This window comes from Rhopalosiphum maidis, chromosome 4 (assembly GCF_003676215.2).
Source record: "Rhopalosiphum maidis isolate BTI-1 chromosome 4, ASM367621v3, whole genome shotgun sequence".
Classification (NCBI taxonomy): domain Eukaryota; kingdom Metazoa; phylum Arthropoda; class Insecta; order Hemiptera; family Aphididae; genus Rhopalosiphum; species Rhopalosiphum maidis.
Genome location: NC_040880.1, coordinates 50263348 through 50281099, shown reverse-complemented (window position 1 = coordinate 50281099; position 17752 = coordinate 50263348). Strand labels below are relative to the sequence as shown.

Sequence of the window (17752 nt, the reverse complement as noted above, 5' to 3'; positions counted from 1 at the left end):
ACATGTATATAAACGGTTTTTAATACAAACAATTCAAATATGCAAAGTATCAACTATCAACACAAATCGATGACGCAACCACGTGAGTAGATACCTATACCTAATCTGGTTAATCTAATCTTAAGGGTTTTTTTAAATGTGTCTATAATAACATTTTATTAATAAATACTGGTATTTTAATTTTGAAATATGCAAAATTATATAGCAGTATCATTTAATTTTTCTTAAACAAATAAATACAAGTATACTTTAACGAATATGTTTTATGTCCTATTTATTTTTATAATACATTAACCAAAATAATTCTTTAATTCTAACAAAAAATGTCAATGAACAAATGAAGTCGTATTTTTTCTTAAATAATAATAATAATAAAATAATGGTTTTAATGATACAAATAATATTTATAATAATGATAATAATTAAATAATAATATAAATAATTATAATAATAATAGTAATAATAATATATATAATAATGATAATAATTAAATAATAATAATAATAATAATAATAATAAACTACATGAGTTGAAACGATCCGAACATATATTTCAATATCAAACAATAAAACATTCACATAATTTATTGTTCAACTCTATTTTTTTAAAACATTTTAATATTATAATCTTATTTTAAGTTCAACTACTTATATTCGTTCGGATTAAGTCTGCTTAAGTACAATATTATTTACAATCTAGAAATAAAATTCCAAGTGATGTATATCGTTTACATGCCACCCAGTAAACGTTCGTCAATAAGTACAAACATATTCGTCGTCATAATAACAATAATCATAATTATATTAAAATAATAATTATTATTATTATTACTATTATTATTATCATTATTATCCTAATAACGTAGGTAAACAACTGCACATAGTACCAATACCTACATACATTACAACCGAGATAGGTATAATAGGTAGATTAATACCCATAATTATTATAATACGATATTACTTTTTACAATAAAACCTATAAAGGTAAGTACACCACGGCGACAATTAAAAATATCAACAAGTTCGATAAGCTCACTATTCATTCGTAAAAATTAAAATTCGAGTAACAGTTGTATTATATTAAAACAAATACACATTGTACACCAATAATTATAATACCGTAGTTAAAATAAAATTAAAATTAAACAATGTATTCTATACATACAGTCAAAAGTGTAACGGTATGACAAGCGCACGTAATCAAAAATTAGCTAAAATAAAAATATAACTTTTATTATAGTAATAATAATATGCTATAATAATTTAAAAATTAAAAATTAAATTGTATTTAAAAAATAAAATAATGAAAAATGTTACATCGATTCTTTTAGACGCGATTAAAACTTACAATCTATGTATTATAATATTAAATAAATGTATAACGTACAATTTCTTTGTGTCCAAAGTTTGTTGGATTTTTCCATAAATACATATAATAATATTATTATGATATCGGTTGAATATCTCGTACCACCATTTACACAGTATGAATAAATCGATAATTTCACAGGGGCGAACAGCTCTCGATCGAATAATTCGAATCGACGGGTGTTTGGATCAGTTGTTTTGAGTTTTCGCTGATAATCGTCTCTTCTCGTTTTTTATCGATTTTCCGCTGTTTGGCCCGCCTATTTTGAAACCATATTTTTACCTGTAAAATGATATATTTTAATATTATTCAACTATTTTATGATTGATTTTAATCAGTTGTATTATTATTGTTATTATTACAATTAGTATATTGAAGCTTATACCTTATAGGTCTATGGTATATCTAATAAAAATAAAAATATATAATATAGCCTAAGCATAAAATACATATATAATATTTAAATACGCGTCATAATAATTATGAAATATTACCGATATTTAGGCGATTTAATTATAAAACTAATAATATCAAACTTAATAGTAAAATATGCAAAGTATATAATATTTCTATGTAGGTAATAGGTATATGGTATATACTGTTATTATTGTTTAATTTGTATACGCATGTTGAACATTTAAAATAATTTATTTAGAATTTTAATCAATTGAATTGTGTGATGTTAATTTAATCTTATATACCTAAAAGTATTTACGTGTGTATCAAAAATTATTTTTATGTATATTATAATGTTTCTCAAATAGAAATAGCATTAGGTTTATTATACCTGTTGCATGAAGAATGACTTTTAGAAGGACTCATCTAGTGGATAGGTAAATTGTGTAAATGGAGATAAAATGCCTTCAAACAATATATACTCCACTTCACTTATCTCAACTTCAAACAATTATATATATATATATATAACTGTTATACCTAATAATTGAATATAATTCTAACTAATTTTCAATTAAATCACTGTATAAAATATACTTTTGAATTATATAGGTACGTTTGTAATGTAGAGGAATATATAAAATATATAATTTACATAAACTTATTTTAAAAATAATATGTAATACTTTAAAATCTATATCTATATATTCAGAGAACGATATTCTATTAAAGAAATATAATACGCATATAGTTAATGGGTAGGTACCTACAAACCTACTTTTATTCTAAAAAAAATTATACTTACGTTTTTAACAGTAATTAAATCAATTAAAGTTTAAACTTGTAATAATATATACATAAATATAGGTATCTAACATTAAACTTTTTATTCAAAAATTATTTTCTGAGAAATGTACCTGATGTTAAATGTCGCAAGTATAAATTTAAATATATTCATAGGTTTATATTATATTATATTATATACCGACATAATAATAACAATCACCATAAACTCGCATATGGTTTAATCTTTCAAAATTTATACTTACACAGTTTATTATAATATATATATATATATATACATTGATTTTATTTATTTATAAATATCATAATATGGACTTACTTGTCTTTCAGACAGGCTCAGCATTTTGGACAGCTCGGTTTTTCTTGTAATGGTGATATATCGGTTGAAGTGGAATTCCTTCTCGAGTTCCAGACGTTGTAAGTCGGTGTATACGACCCTGTACTTATCTTTAGTGCGTGTTCTACCTGTATAGGAATAAGAAAATTATTTATTAGGTCTGCCGGTTTAATAAATTGAAGGTTTAACAACTGCACGCGAGTTTATTAATTTACACAAGAGCTGTTGCTGTGGAATAAAGATGATAAATTAGTAGCAATTTCCGCGGCACGGGTGTGCATAAGTACTATGTGACATTTTTATTGTCTATACAATCGCTTAATGTGTTAACACGGCAAGGCAAATATAAACATCAACATAGAATTTAATTGATCCATCTTCTGAGATTTTTAATTATTGTTTTATAGATATTTTATTGATCACCCATAAAAAAAGATTAAAATTAACTGAAATTAATTTATAAATCGTGATTATTTATTTTAAGAGACATAACGCGGATACTATAAATATATATATAAATATACGACTAATCAAAATACATTTTATCACATCATCATTGTGGGTAATGTAAACATGTCATTTAATTTATATTAGGTATAAATTTTGTGTTCATTCTAAGAATTAATCCATTGGTCAAATTCGTTTTTACAATATTATAACAGTTTTTGAATTACATTGTATAATATTTATTTATGAATAATAACATGAAAGTTTATATATATATATCAACGTAAATACATTAAGTATACATACAATAAATAAACAATTAATATTTAAAAATAAGTTAACATAATATTATAAAAAATTTTAAGCAACGAACTTTTACTAAGTATACACTTTACGACTTCATTAAAACAATATAGGTTAATTAATCGAATAGGCATTTTGAAATAAAGACATTTTACGTTGACTCTATATATTATATATATATATAAATATTGTTAAACTCAATAATAGGTTTGTGTTAATATTTTTAATGAGATCGCCGTGGATTGTGTATGTAATTATTACAACCATATAATTATATGTAATTTTAGTCTAGAAATAGTGCAAGTGTATAACATTGAATGCGTTTTTTGTTTTATTTAGATAATAGAAAATCCTTTACAAACAAACATGATCAGTAGATCATGAATATGGCCATACGGTTAAAGTTATACAATAATATATAGTATATATGTGTAGATGTATAATATGTATAGACGTTATTATATCGTGTTAAGTCAGCGTACTTAATCACTACAGAAAACATTATATAATATTTATACTCGTAATATAACTGTACCTATTATAAAACGTTCTCTGCAATATCATTGCTCATTATCTTAATTATAAATGCATTTCATAGAATATAAACATATCTTTTCTTTTGACGATAAAAATTATTCGATACAAAATCAAAAGTAGGTAATGTATTCATTTCCAGATACTTACTCTTGTAAGATACTTTATGTACCTTATTGGTGCATATAATAAATGATAGTAGGTACCTACACTAATTTTACATATGGTAGTGGTGGCGTCACAAACCATTGTTTTGGGGACAATTGAATATATTTTTGAATAGTTTTTAATTTCATTGAAAATAATATTAATACTATGTTGATTTTTCTAATGGTATATATGATTCATTTTAATAGTAATAGATAATATTATTATTTCTAGTTCCCGATTGTTATTACCTAATAATTTTAAAAATCATAAAATATCAATTGTTCAAAATAAATTATATTATTAAAAATTATTAAACGGCGGAATAGAGGTAGTTGTAATGTATGCTCCTGCAGTGATTCATTAAATTCATTGTGTTGTATGTGTTGTGGTATTAAGTATACCTATTCCTTATTTTCATAAGAAAATATATATATTATATATTTGACACAATAAATTCGCTCAACAAAATGTACCTATATAAATAATATATATTGCATTGTAGGTATACCTATAACAATGACAGCACAAATGAAGTAAAAAACGACCACGAGCATTAAGCCACACGAAAATATTCTTCACTCGGTTATCTCGTTCGGTCTATTCGTGCATGTGTGCGTTGTGGTTTTAATATTATTTTTTTCACCTTTTAATACACAAATATACACGAGTGCATACACACACGCACGCACACACACACACACACACACACACACACACACACACATATATATAATATATATTTACACATGTTTGACTTGTTCAACGTTTTCTGAGCGTGCGTGTGTATACGGCGTAACTGATAGGATAAGGTTTTTGTAATTCCATTTACGTTATCTTGGGCCGCTCGAGGTTTTTCAAATAAGCCGCCAAGCCACTCGAGATAATCCGCAGACATACACACCGGGTACGGTGACGACAACGACGAGCAGAGCCACAATTTATAATATTCCATATACAGCGCGATATCGCGAACATGAGGTACCCGTGAGTATGTTCACAGCTTTTGGTTTGTCCATATAATGGAAATGTATATAGTATATATACGGTTATAACACCACACCAGCATCGTGGTGTATAACTTACCGCTGCTATGATGGTAATACCTATTACATATTATGTCCTATACATACTTAAACATAATAATTATACACCGAGTAACCTATATTATGTGATGAATAATAGTATATATAGGTATCACTGTTATATTTAGGTAAATACCAGCCGGAAACGATCGAGTTTCCTGGGGGAAATGACGTGAAGACGACTGCGAGGATATTCGTATATATACGTTATGGTTATAGATAACTATTACCTAGGAAATATCGAACGGTTGACGAAAACAATAAATCGATGTTATAGTACTTATATCGTTTCCGCGTTGGTACCTATATATATATATAGTTGTGATATATGAGTTTTGTAAATGTATTCGCTTATATATATCATATTATAATATGCTTGTACGACGGGTACAATAGCTACAATATTATTATCATAACACATAATGGATCGCCGCGGTTTTCTTTTACCTTTTCGTTTAACGATTGTCCGACAAACCGCTGTGGCGTGCGGGATGAGAGAACGCCATTGGCCAGGTAACAATATGGCAGCCGATACTCGTGACTCTGTGTGAACAGGTGAACCATGCGCGCGTATAGTGCGTACGCGAACACAACACGCACACATACACAACATGTATAATATATAATATACACACCACAACTATATATATAACAGATACGTGTCTAATATATAAACATAACCTCATATACTCTATATATACATGTATATAATATAGAAGTACGATTATGCATATATTACAGTATATAACACTCGTGCGCATCGCGTATATTTGTATTTATCGAGAATATATAATACATTATAATATCATACATATATATATATAGATAAAGGTAGATATATCATATATCGTGTATATGTGGTAATGCAGTTCAAACACTACAATACCTTAATAGTTAATATTGTTATTATAATATATTATTTAGTTTGATGCGCTCATTATTTTTAAATTATGCACATGTTTTATCGCCAAGAAAGTCATAAAATATAGATTTATATATATGTTATATGAGACGATAAATATTATCCTATACACACACTAGTTCACATCCTAATCTCGCACAAACATCCCCTCATCACCTTCACCGTCATCATCACCACCTATTTATAAGTCGGTTCGAGTCTCGGGGACTCGATAAACTACCTTCGCATTACCGTTACTGCATAATTTTATATAATATTACTATATACGCACGATGCAACGGCGGTGAGATTTGTTTTTTTTTTTTTTTTTAATAAACACGCTATTGTTTCAACGCAGCTGTCGTCGAAAAAGTTGCCGAAAAACAGAGCAGTCATGTATATATACTAAAGTACAACGGTTGTACGCGTGGGGAACATTATTATAGCGGCCGACGATACACATAATATTATTATTATTATAACGACTCTCGAGGGATCGGTTTGTTCGGTCGATCTACACCCGCTACAGCGCCACGTTTTGTGGGACAACGACGACGACTAAAACGACTACATCGTTCGCGACAATCAACGGCTCAAATTGCGGTGGTGGTGTGTGATGATGTTGCGGGTATGCGCCGCAGACGTCCGTCCGGAGGACGATAAATCAAATCCGAGTACGACTGCGAAGCTTACATATTATATATATATATATATATATAATACACGCACGTTATTATATGTGTAAACGATTTAATTCGAAATTCAAAGTTTATACCGATAAAAATGTAACAGTCACACAAGCACGGTTTTTTTAACTCTAACTAATTTGATCATATACCTGCACAGATCTAGTAATAGTGCATAGTAACAAATCTTCTTCGTTGTAATGTAATAATGGAAAATGCTTATGTACAGAAAAGTATAATGATTTAGAAAGTAAAATTACAGGAACCGGCTGAAGTAGAACAGATATAATTATCAGGATATCACAAGGAATGAGGCTTTTTTAGGATGAAAATCATTTATCCGCCATTTTTAGAATGACTTAACACTTTTATAGGTTTCTGAAAATGCTTATAAATAGTATGACCATTATAGAGTACCTATAAGAAATTATACATTATTGCTACACTTGGACAGTTGGCAAAGAATCTATAAGGATCAGAAGCTTTTAAAATTTGATGTTACTGTTAAATGCTTAAGATTTATTAGACGAAAAGAATAACGAGCTAGGAAGTATTGAACAGAATAAAGAAAAAAATGAGAAATGTAAAAGTATTAAAATCTGCAAAATATATACCATAATTTACTGCGTGCCACGATAGCAAAACATCTTAGAAGGTGATGAATAAGGACATATCAGCAGAGATAAGCCAATGATGGATTACACGAAACACATTATGATAAATATGAATAGCGAAATCATGTAAAAGTAATGAATTATGATAGAGGGGAATTGTTTACCGCAACAAATTATTGAAAACGCGAAGAAGATATCATCATAACAAAATTAAAAAATATGTACATTTTTCACTCAAATATTTTGTAAACGCATAAACTTTTAAAGAATAAGATTAATCGTCCATTAAATATTGTACACATCAATACATCACATACACTAACAGTCAGGTGAGCAGACAGTGATGGACCACTGGATATGATATTAACTATAAAAAATATCGAGGGCTTGTAGTTTTGTACAAGTACATGTAAGTACGTACACTGCAGCAGTGTATATAAATATATAATATTATAATACATTGTCGTCGAGTTACATTGCAGGCATCGTTAATCGTTCAAAACAGCAACAAATATTATGTGTTTTTAAGACATCGATATTATATTATCGACTACTTATGTGTAAGAGGTAAATCGTCGAGTTTATCGTCAATGCCCAAGGTAGTGAATATTATTATAGTCTCTTGGATGTAAATAATATATAATGTAATAATTATTGCTCTCGGACATAATAGCTCAAATTTATCGACCATCGGGTCGTTTTAATGGCCCTTTGGATATACACACTAATACACTATGTATAGTGTACTCGTATTATGCACTTACCGCCGTCTTCGTTTCCGATGAAAAGAATAAAAATAACATTCCGTTGCGATGTGAAACCTTTTGTTGATGATGATGTCTCCATTGAAATAAGGATATAAAAATGGAAAAAATTGAACTAAAACCGTCAGAACGTGTACAAGTATAATATAATGTGTGTACAGCTATCAAAGTTACGACGTGTTACGACGACTGCTGGCGTTGAGTACAGGGAAGAGGGCGAGAGGGAAATGTTTAATGCAATAAAATTAAATAAGATAATGTGGTCGGTTGTTTTTTTTTTGCCGCCTCATCGTGCTCGACACATGGCGAAAGGGTTTTTCTTGATGGGTTTTAATAGCTGTGCAACGCGTTTCCTTCGTCCTGAGCAATAAAATCTGTTCAAGCGATGTCCAGACCGCCGAAACCGGTATAAACACCAATAAAATAATAAGTATTAAATGTTACCTAGTGGTTTAAATAAAAACCGATAAATTACAAAAATGACTAGGACGCGCATTATACGATAAAAACTGTACATGTATATACAATAATTCTTTTTGAACTCGACCGGCCGATCTGCTGCGTGTTGGCGTTAGGCATGTACGTGTACTATTATTGTGTATTATATGTACCTATACCTTACAATTATACCTATATAAAATATGCAAAACGTTTTTGAAATATAATCCGTGTAAAAGGATAGTTAAGATATAGGTTTAGGATTTAGGAAGGTATTATAATCCGTTGCTTCGTCTATACGACGCGCGTGCACGCAGAATGTAGTAAGTATGTTATATATACGCTGTTTACACTCATTTTTTAATCGCATGTATAATAATTATTCTCGACATCAAAAAACATGATACGAAAGTCGGATATGAAAAGTTGGAAAATATTTGTTCCAAACAGTAAATAATGTATACTGAACCCGTCTCTATATACGTATATATTTTCGTGCAGGTATACGCTGTTCATATAACATTATCAAAAATGAGTTGGGAAATTTAAATATTTGATATGCCCATGACACTATCTTTGTAAAAATGCATTTCGTATGTGTAACTAAAAATAAGTTATAATACAATAGTCTTAAAGTGTACACTGTACATACGCATTTGAATATACGTAGGTGTTTATAATCTAATAGCGGTTTCCATAATTATTATACATAGACATCTAGTTACTGTTTAATGTATAATATACACTGCTACCGGCCGTTATAGGTAAAACATTTAGGGTACATAATATAAAAGTGTGTTTGAAATATAAAATCCATCACCGAGTTTGAGATATTTTAATAAGAATTGTTTACTTTAACAAAATGTATTACAATATATATATATATATATATATATATATAATATTGTCTCGTATTAAGTAAGTATATATACATAATACATATATATAAATATCTATCAAAATTATAATAAGTGTACATAGTTTTTATCGGAAATTGAATAAATCAAAATATGTACGTAGTTGATTTAAAAAATCGAAGAATGGTATAAATAATATACCTACATAACAATATAATTACAAACAATTAATAAAACTAACATTAAATCACTGTCTATCACAAATTGTAACACGAAATCTTGGATTTGAAAAAAATAAAATTATGATCAAGTATAACACGACGTAAAATAAATCTTATATTATGTGTCTCATGACAAATAAGTATAAAAAATAAGTTATCACTATAAAGATCATTATTATATACGAATAATAATATTCATGTGTGAAAAACTTGAACGAAATAATATGAAATACAATCAACTCCAATTTCCAAACTGTATTTTCGTACAAGTGAATAGTATTTATCGATTATGGTTCTTTCGCTTCGTTATGCAACTGTTTGTTCCAAAAATCCAAGAAATCCTTAATGAAAGCTAAAGAAAAACTAGTTCGGAGACTAATATTACCTTAAAATACAATTTAAAAAAGCAAAAATCACCATCAAAATGATTGTTACTGTTTAGTACTGGTTAATTTATGATTGACCATCAAAGTAATTTATAAAATTATCGTATTGAAGTTTATAAGTAGGTAACAATTAGAAAAATTAATAAATAATTTTAACTCAAATACATAATTTACTAAACTATATGCAGTAAAAAAATATATATGGGCACCTATAATGTACACCAAGTGTGTCCAACATTTTGTGAAGATTAGGGCACATTATGTAAGTAGAAGTCGTTGTGGGCCAAATACATTTTAATAATAATACATTCAAATTTAATACACAATTAATTGATAATTTTGAAAGTGAAATGAGGGCCGCATTAATACCTACCGCAGGTTGGAACCCCTGGTATACATAATAATAAATAAATATAGCAGAACACACTATATATCAATTATCCGGTGATCTATACGTATTATCCATTATTTAAAAACTATTGACATTTTAATAAATATGTAATTAAAATAAATTTAAGTTATTATGAAACAATGTTACTGGAATACATTTATTTTTTTACTATATTTCAAAGGTTTATACTTTTGAATGACAATATACATTTTTAATTTTATATTCCAAAGCAAAATATTATTCGAAGTATTTAGATGTAAAAAAAAAAAAATAATCAAATTTTGGATAAGTAGTTAATTATATATAAATACTATATACATAATATATATAAATATTTAACGTCCTATGTGCCACTTCACTCCAGTTGAATAAGTAAGTATTAACTATAATTTAAATTAACTCACTTTTAACTTTTCGTAGATTTAATTTAAAATTTAGTTGACTGAACTATTAATAAGTTCATCTTTGTCTAGCATTAATTAAGTATAATAATAATATTTATTTAGAAAAATAAAACACTCAAGACTTTACCTTTATCTGCAGTACAGCCTGCAGGGATAAAAAGTACGGGATGGAATATTGATTAAGTACATACATATATAGTTGTGTGGACAACATTCATACTTTTTACTAGATAGAAAGTTGTGAGCTACCTTTAGTATATTTTTATACCTATTAACTTTGATTCATGTATAGGTATTTTAGGAAAAGTATTTAGGTTCAAGAGCAAAGGCTAAAAAGGTTATGGGGTGTTAAAGTATTTCTATGACTCAACCAGTCTCGAACTTATGGGTAAAAATAAAATTACTAAGTACATCAAAGTACCTATTTAAAAAACCACATTAGTTATTTAAATGATATATATATATATATATAGTGTAAATACCTTTATGTTTTTAATTTAAAAAAAATATGTTTAACCTGATTACACACTGTAGATGAGCTATATAATTATACATAATTTATAATAAACTATTCTTGATAAATAGTTTTAGTATATTGCAGTATAATAGAATATAATAATATCATCGTAAGTGCCGAATTTTATTTGATCAACCATATTATATTCTTTATGGAATACTACATAAATTATAAATTATGCTATGAAATCACCAACCGATTGATGTACAACTATATTTAATGTTTATAGAGAATAAAAAATAACAAATACTTATATTATCGACATTACGAACATACTAAAAAAACAATCAAACTGCAGCATCTATTAATATAATATACTGTGTAGAGTTATAATGTAATATTTATAGTAATAACTAATAAAATTATAACAATATAATTCAAAGGATTTGTTTATGGTTTTAGGTATAGTATAAATGGACAACCGCGGTAGGCAGTAATAAATTGTAAAAAGTTGTGATTTAATATCATCTCACGGAAATGTATCGGCAGCTGCAAGACCCGTAAAACTAAAACAAAATAATAGCTGCTGATTTTAGAAATGAGTGGTTCTACAGCGGGGCGAGTGTATATATTTATAGATTTAATGTATTATAATCACTTAATATATTATCAAAAACGATTTTATAATAATATGATGGGCCAGGTTTTGTTAACCTATTTGTTCAATTTTCAAATGTATTATTGTTTCTTCTCTTTAGTTTTTCCTTGTGAAAAACTAAATATTATACCATTTCAATGTACAGTATTAATATTATAATAAGACTCGTCTTTCCATTGATGACTTAGCTATATAATTAAAATACAACCGCTGTCCTAATAAATATTTACAGAACAGAAAAAAATAATTGCGTAAGTCCTGGAATATTGATTCCATTTCAAGTCCGAGAAATTACGTTTAAAAAAAGACACGTTATCGTACACTGTTTAATTTTTGTTCGAAAGGTTAAAAATTTGACACGTCAACTGTTGCCATAACTTATTTTTTTTTGAATAACTGAAACCGACCGTCATCATCGGTAATATAACATAATACATTATAAAAATCACGAAAAGCGGAAGATGTTATTTATCGACGTGGAAACAGTGGCAGCAGTGACGCGAAAGTGGAAAACCGCGCTCGTGTCCCTTGCGAATCGTCGAAAAGCGCGTTATGCGCACAATTCGTGCGCGATCGAAACCATATACGTCTGTCCGCGGTGAAAAGGGGAAAAACGATAATATTTTATACATATATATTTATATATATATACACATATAAGTAAGTTAGACTGTGCGTGAGAGAGAGAGAGACATTATTGCGAGCCGACAGTCGTCGGCGGCAACGGCAGTGGCGTCGTCGGTATAATATTAATTGTACCTGAGGCGGTTCGCATCGGATTTCATCATTATTGTCGTACGGCGGCGGCTAAGTCGTAAAATTCTGTGTAGCATATTATTCTCATATACATACACACACACACACACACACACACATATATATATATTGTAGGTATATTCGTAAAATATGTATAATGTACAATATATTTATACATGTATGATATATAGATATATAGGCATCACACTGTGCGATTATATACGAGTGCGTCTGCGGTCGGTCGTTACTCATATGTAATAAAAATACATAAAACACGCGAACGTCACGAGTACACAACGTATACATATACATATGTTATTTATATACACAACAATAATAAGTATGTATATATTATTACATCGGCGGTGTTGCGGTCATCGCGCTTATATACATATATACACAAACATACGCACACACACATAAATTATATATATATATATATATGTATGTATATTATAAACTATAAAGCGCTATATAGTGATGTTTGTCAGCTATAGAAAAAAGTGCCCACGACGCATAATATAGTATAGTAATATATAATATTATGACAATATATCCGTACGCGCCATTATAATATAATATTATATAATAATAATACAACTATAACGACCAATGTCCGTCCGATAATATAATACATTTATGCGGTCGCGCGTATGTTTCTCTAATATCGTTATAATATGTATGCGTACGTACGTACAGTCACCCCTTCCCATCCCCGTGCGCCGTTTTGTCCAGCGCACAAATACGCTATGCGCGCAGCTATTTCACTCGATGTATAATATCGTATTTTATATATTTTACTATTATTTAATGTCCATACCGCCAAAACCGGATCCCCGAGTTCATCGCGGGGGAACATTATAATTATATTATACGCACGTTCCCATATAATATATGTATATGTATGCTCATTTTCCTCTTTACATATTACGCGCGTTTGTAGAGGATTTTTCTGCGTTTACCTGTTGCCGTGTTGGTGCTGCAGTAGTTGCCCATTATATATACATATAGTATATCGTGTACGTATATAATGCACACGTCATATAACAAGTATTAATATATTTATATATTATACAGCAACATAAAATATGTACAATATTATTATAATGTTATGGCTACTGTAATATAATATTACTATTATGTGTACCTATAAGTATTTTATACAAGTGTAATCTTTATCTACATCCCTAGTTTGTTGATGCATCGCAAGAATCGTCGTGCTCCGCCATTGCATAATAAATTTGCGAGGCCAACGTCATGTCGACTTAATATAATATTAAAAACGTACCCAATTACATTGTATCATAACTTATAATATATTGTAGTGTGTGATAGTGCTAAAATAACTATGAAACATTTATAATTTTTTTTATCTCCCTAAGTCCTCAAATCCACCTATACGCCGAGCGCACTACGTCCATCACGCTGCATTCATGATAGTGACGGTTCTGTCACATGTTAAATTATTGTTTGGATTTAAACACAATAAACAAACAAACTTATAATACGTGTAAACAAAGTATTTCTTTTCTAAAAAAAACTCTTTGAAAATATATTTTTAATTCTGTATTGCTTAAAAACAAAATTGTATAAAAATTGGATTTTGAACGAATTACTTAATTAGTTATGACTTATGACTAACTAACTACTCTTTTTGTTCGAAATTTGATTTTATTATATTGAAAATCACAGGAAAATATTCTATTTTGGAATATGAAATTAAAAATGCACGTTATTTTCATTCTAAAGAAGTCAAAACTTAAAAAAATAAAAAATATACTTCTTAAAACGTTAATACTTTTTGATGAAATTAGTCTTTAACTTTATAAAAATTCCCCTGTAGGTATCTATATTATATATTATTTTTATAACTTATTATTATTATACTATTTATATCTATAATACCATCTACTAAAATTGTTTTAAGATATCAATTTTTTCTCCATAACTCGAAGAAGGTTTTCACGATGTATAACCCAATAAAAAATCTTTTATGTGACTTAGCGAAAAATTTAATATTTTGCCAATTGTTGAAATAAAAAATGTCAATAGTATTGACAGTATTATGTAACGAAACGGATTTAGCTACGATATTATGCCATTGCTTTATTGTTTATTTTACTGCCTTTTAAACAATTCTCTGCTACACCGGAAATATTTTCTATAACAGTTATTACTTGACACGATTATAGCGTGTACAACTAAATAAATAACCGTATTAATATTAAATACGAACAAATTTTAAGGGTTGTACATAGGATTTTAAACAATATTTTTTTCCGTTCTTTCCATATTTATTATTACGTTTTTTTTTATGTTTGTGCATCTTTATATGAGCGTGAACAACTTTTAACGTTACATTAATTTATGATATTATACACAGAGATTTACTTAAAATAATTTTCCATGCATAATAATTTTTTATTTAAAATATTATTAAGATAAAAAAAAATTTATCAACAGATGTAAATTATAGCTTTAAAACTTTGAAATAAATGTAAGAACGAATAGAAAAATTATTTTTTGACACAATAACATAATTAACACAAGAAATTATAAACGGAAAATACAGAAGTACCTAAATAAATAACTATTTCATATAATAATTATACGCCACGCTATAGGAATTATAGGTAACAGGTATAAAATAGGCATTATCCAAAATTACAACATTATAATGCGAATGGCGGATCAGTCTTATCTCTCTTTTAGGGTTTAAAATACTTTTAGATTTAAAATTTAAATGTTCCTAATAGTAATCATTGGATCACGATGATTTGATCGCGGGCGAATTGCATAATATTTTAAATATTAGTATCCTAGACCTAGAGTAATAAAATAATTAAGAAACTAAAAATGTTCGTTCAGCGACCAATTCACCGGATACTATACTCATTTACGCATTAGATACAAAATAGTCAAGATTTTTGGTTTTGTAGCTCTCTAATAATAATAAAATAAAGCTCTAAGTACATTAAAATATACTTATTAAAAGAACGCGAAACAAAGTTTTGACTTTCGGGTTAAATATTTTCGATAGATTTTAATTGGGTTGAGAAATCAAATTCAAACAAATAATTTAAATTACCTACAGAAGTTGTTTTCTGTACAAATATTAGCATATAAATTTAAGCACGTAATAAAACTAATTATTTTTTTTCTTTTGAGTAATATTATTTATTTTATAAAATCTGTTCGAGGCTATTTAAATAAGTAAAATTTTAAAAATATATAAAAAGGCAATTTTCACCAGTCTATGTTTATAAATCTTAAAGACGGTCACATCTAAAAAAATCTGTAACAATTTTTATTTTAAATTTATTAAAAGACAGTTAGGTATTTTTATACTATGGATAAGCTTAGCTATAATATAAATTATACACAGAGGTATAGCAGAAGATAAAAGAGTCTTAATAATATACGTATAATTTTTAATAGTATTTAATCAAAATAAACGGGAAATTAAAATTATTAGTTAGGGTGGAGGCACAGTATTTACAATAAACTGTATATTCTAATGAGAAGATAGTGTATAGATTATAATAGATAATTTTGTAAAGTTTTTGTGTAAAAATATAAACCAGTTGCTTACAAAATATAATGTTTAAATAACGTGTCAATAATACCTAATAATACGCAACAGGCTATGGTACTGTGTGTACGTACCTATTATAAGGACGTTTGGGGAATTGAGTAATAAATTAATTCAAGTAATTTTTAAAAAAGAGATATTTTTTCCAGACATAAGATAAATAATGTTTTAAGTAAAATTCATCAATACCTATATGTACGTGTTTAGATAATAGATACTATAGTTTTGAGCAAGTTTATCGTAATACGGCAGTTAAAGACAGAAATCTTTCAAAATTGTTTGCATTATCAGCCTGAAATTTATACATTAAAAAATTTTGGATCCAATGCACAACGGGTCGAAACATTTATACAGGCATCACCGATAATAAAACTAACGTAAGTATACACATGATTCATAAACAAAAGCGGTCTTAAGATCGTATTTTTTTTTAAATTTAGAGTCGAAAAACTTAAATATTTATTTATTTATATATATATAGAATACAGGAGTGGCCTAATTTAAATAAACATTTAAACTATGATCAAAATATAAAAATAATTAAAAAAAAACAATTATTAATCAAATAAAGAAAAATGTGTTTTCTGTAGCAAGTTTCATAAAACTAATGTGAAGAGAGTTTAGTTCATAATTGGTATAGTTTAGGGAGGAATATCATTAAGGAAATTTGATCTTTTATTAAGCGTAGGGACACAAAAATGAGGCTGGCATCAAGGAAAGTAGTGTTTATAAGTCAATTATAATAGATGTTAAAAAAATTGGTATTTTGTAGCTGCAAAAGAAAACAATTCAAGCTACTGAAGTACTAAATAGTGATCATGGGGTTAATGTTCATAAAAATAATATAACATCATTTTAGGTATGATAATACTAGCTATAAACACACAAACTCAAATTGCAATAACACGTAGTTAAAAAACTATGTTCCCGTTTGAACGATTGCTATTCCCATATAAAGCAAAACGATTTGACAATACATAATATATACATATATAGCATAATATATTTTAATTATACAGGCAAGCGTACGGAACATTAATAACATTTGCACATCATCGCTAAACTGAGATTCCATTTAACGTTTATATGCACTCATCGCAATAAAATAATTGAAATTTAATTTTAATTTTAATTGTCGACTTCAATCGCAGTATAAGGAGTTTAAACGCCGAATAAATTAGAGAAGATTAAAGCCAAATGGGA

At 27.8% G+C, this 17752-nt stretch overlaps 1 protein-coding gene across 1 annotated transcript in view; it reads right to left on the bottom strand.

The window, feature by feature from the left end:
• Positions 1-536: 536 nt before the first annotated feature.
• The window catches only part of LOC113555969 (homeobox protein CDX-4-like), a 34419-nt gene continuing 17203 nt past the window's right edge, over positions 537-17752 (bottom strand). The window contains exons 2-3 of the mRNA XM_026960626.1: positions 2891-3036; positions 537-1653 (exon numbers count right to left, since the gene is read on the bottom strand). Coding sequence (XP_026816427.1) covers positions 1507-1653; positions 2891-3036 — 293 coding nt within the window. The 3' untranslated portion in view covers positions 537-1506. The remainder of the gene's footprint in view (positions 1654-2890; positions 3037-17752) is intronic.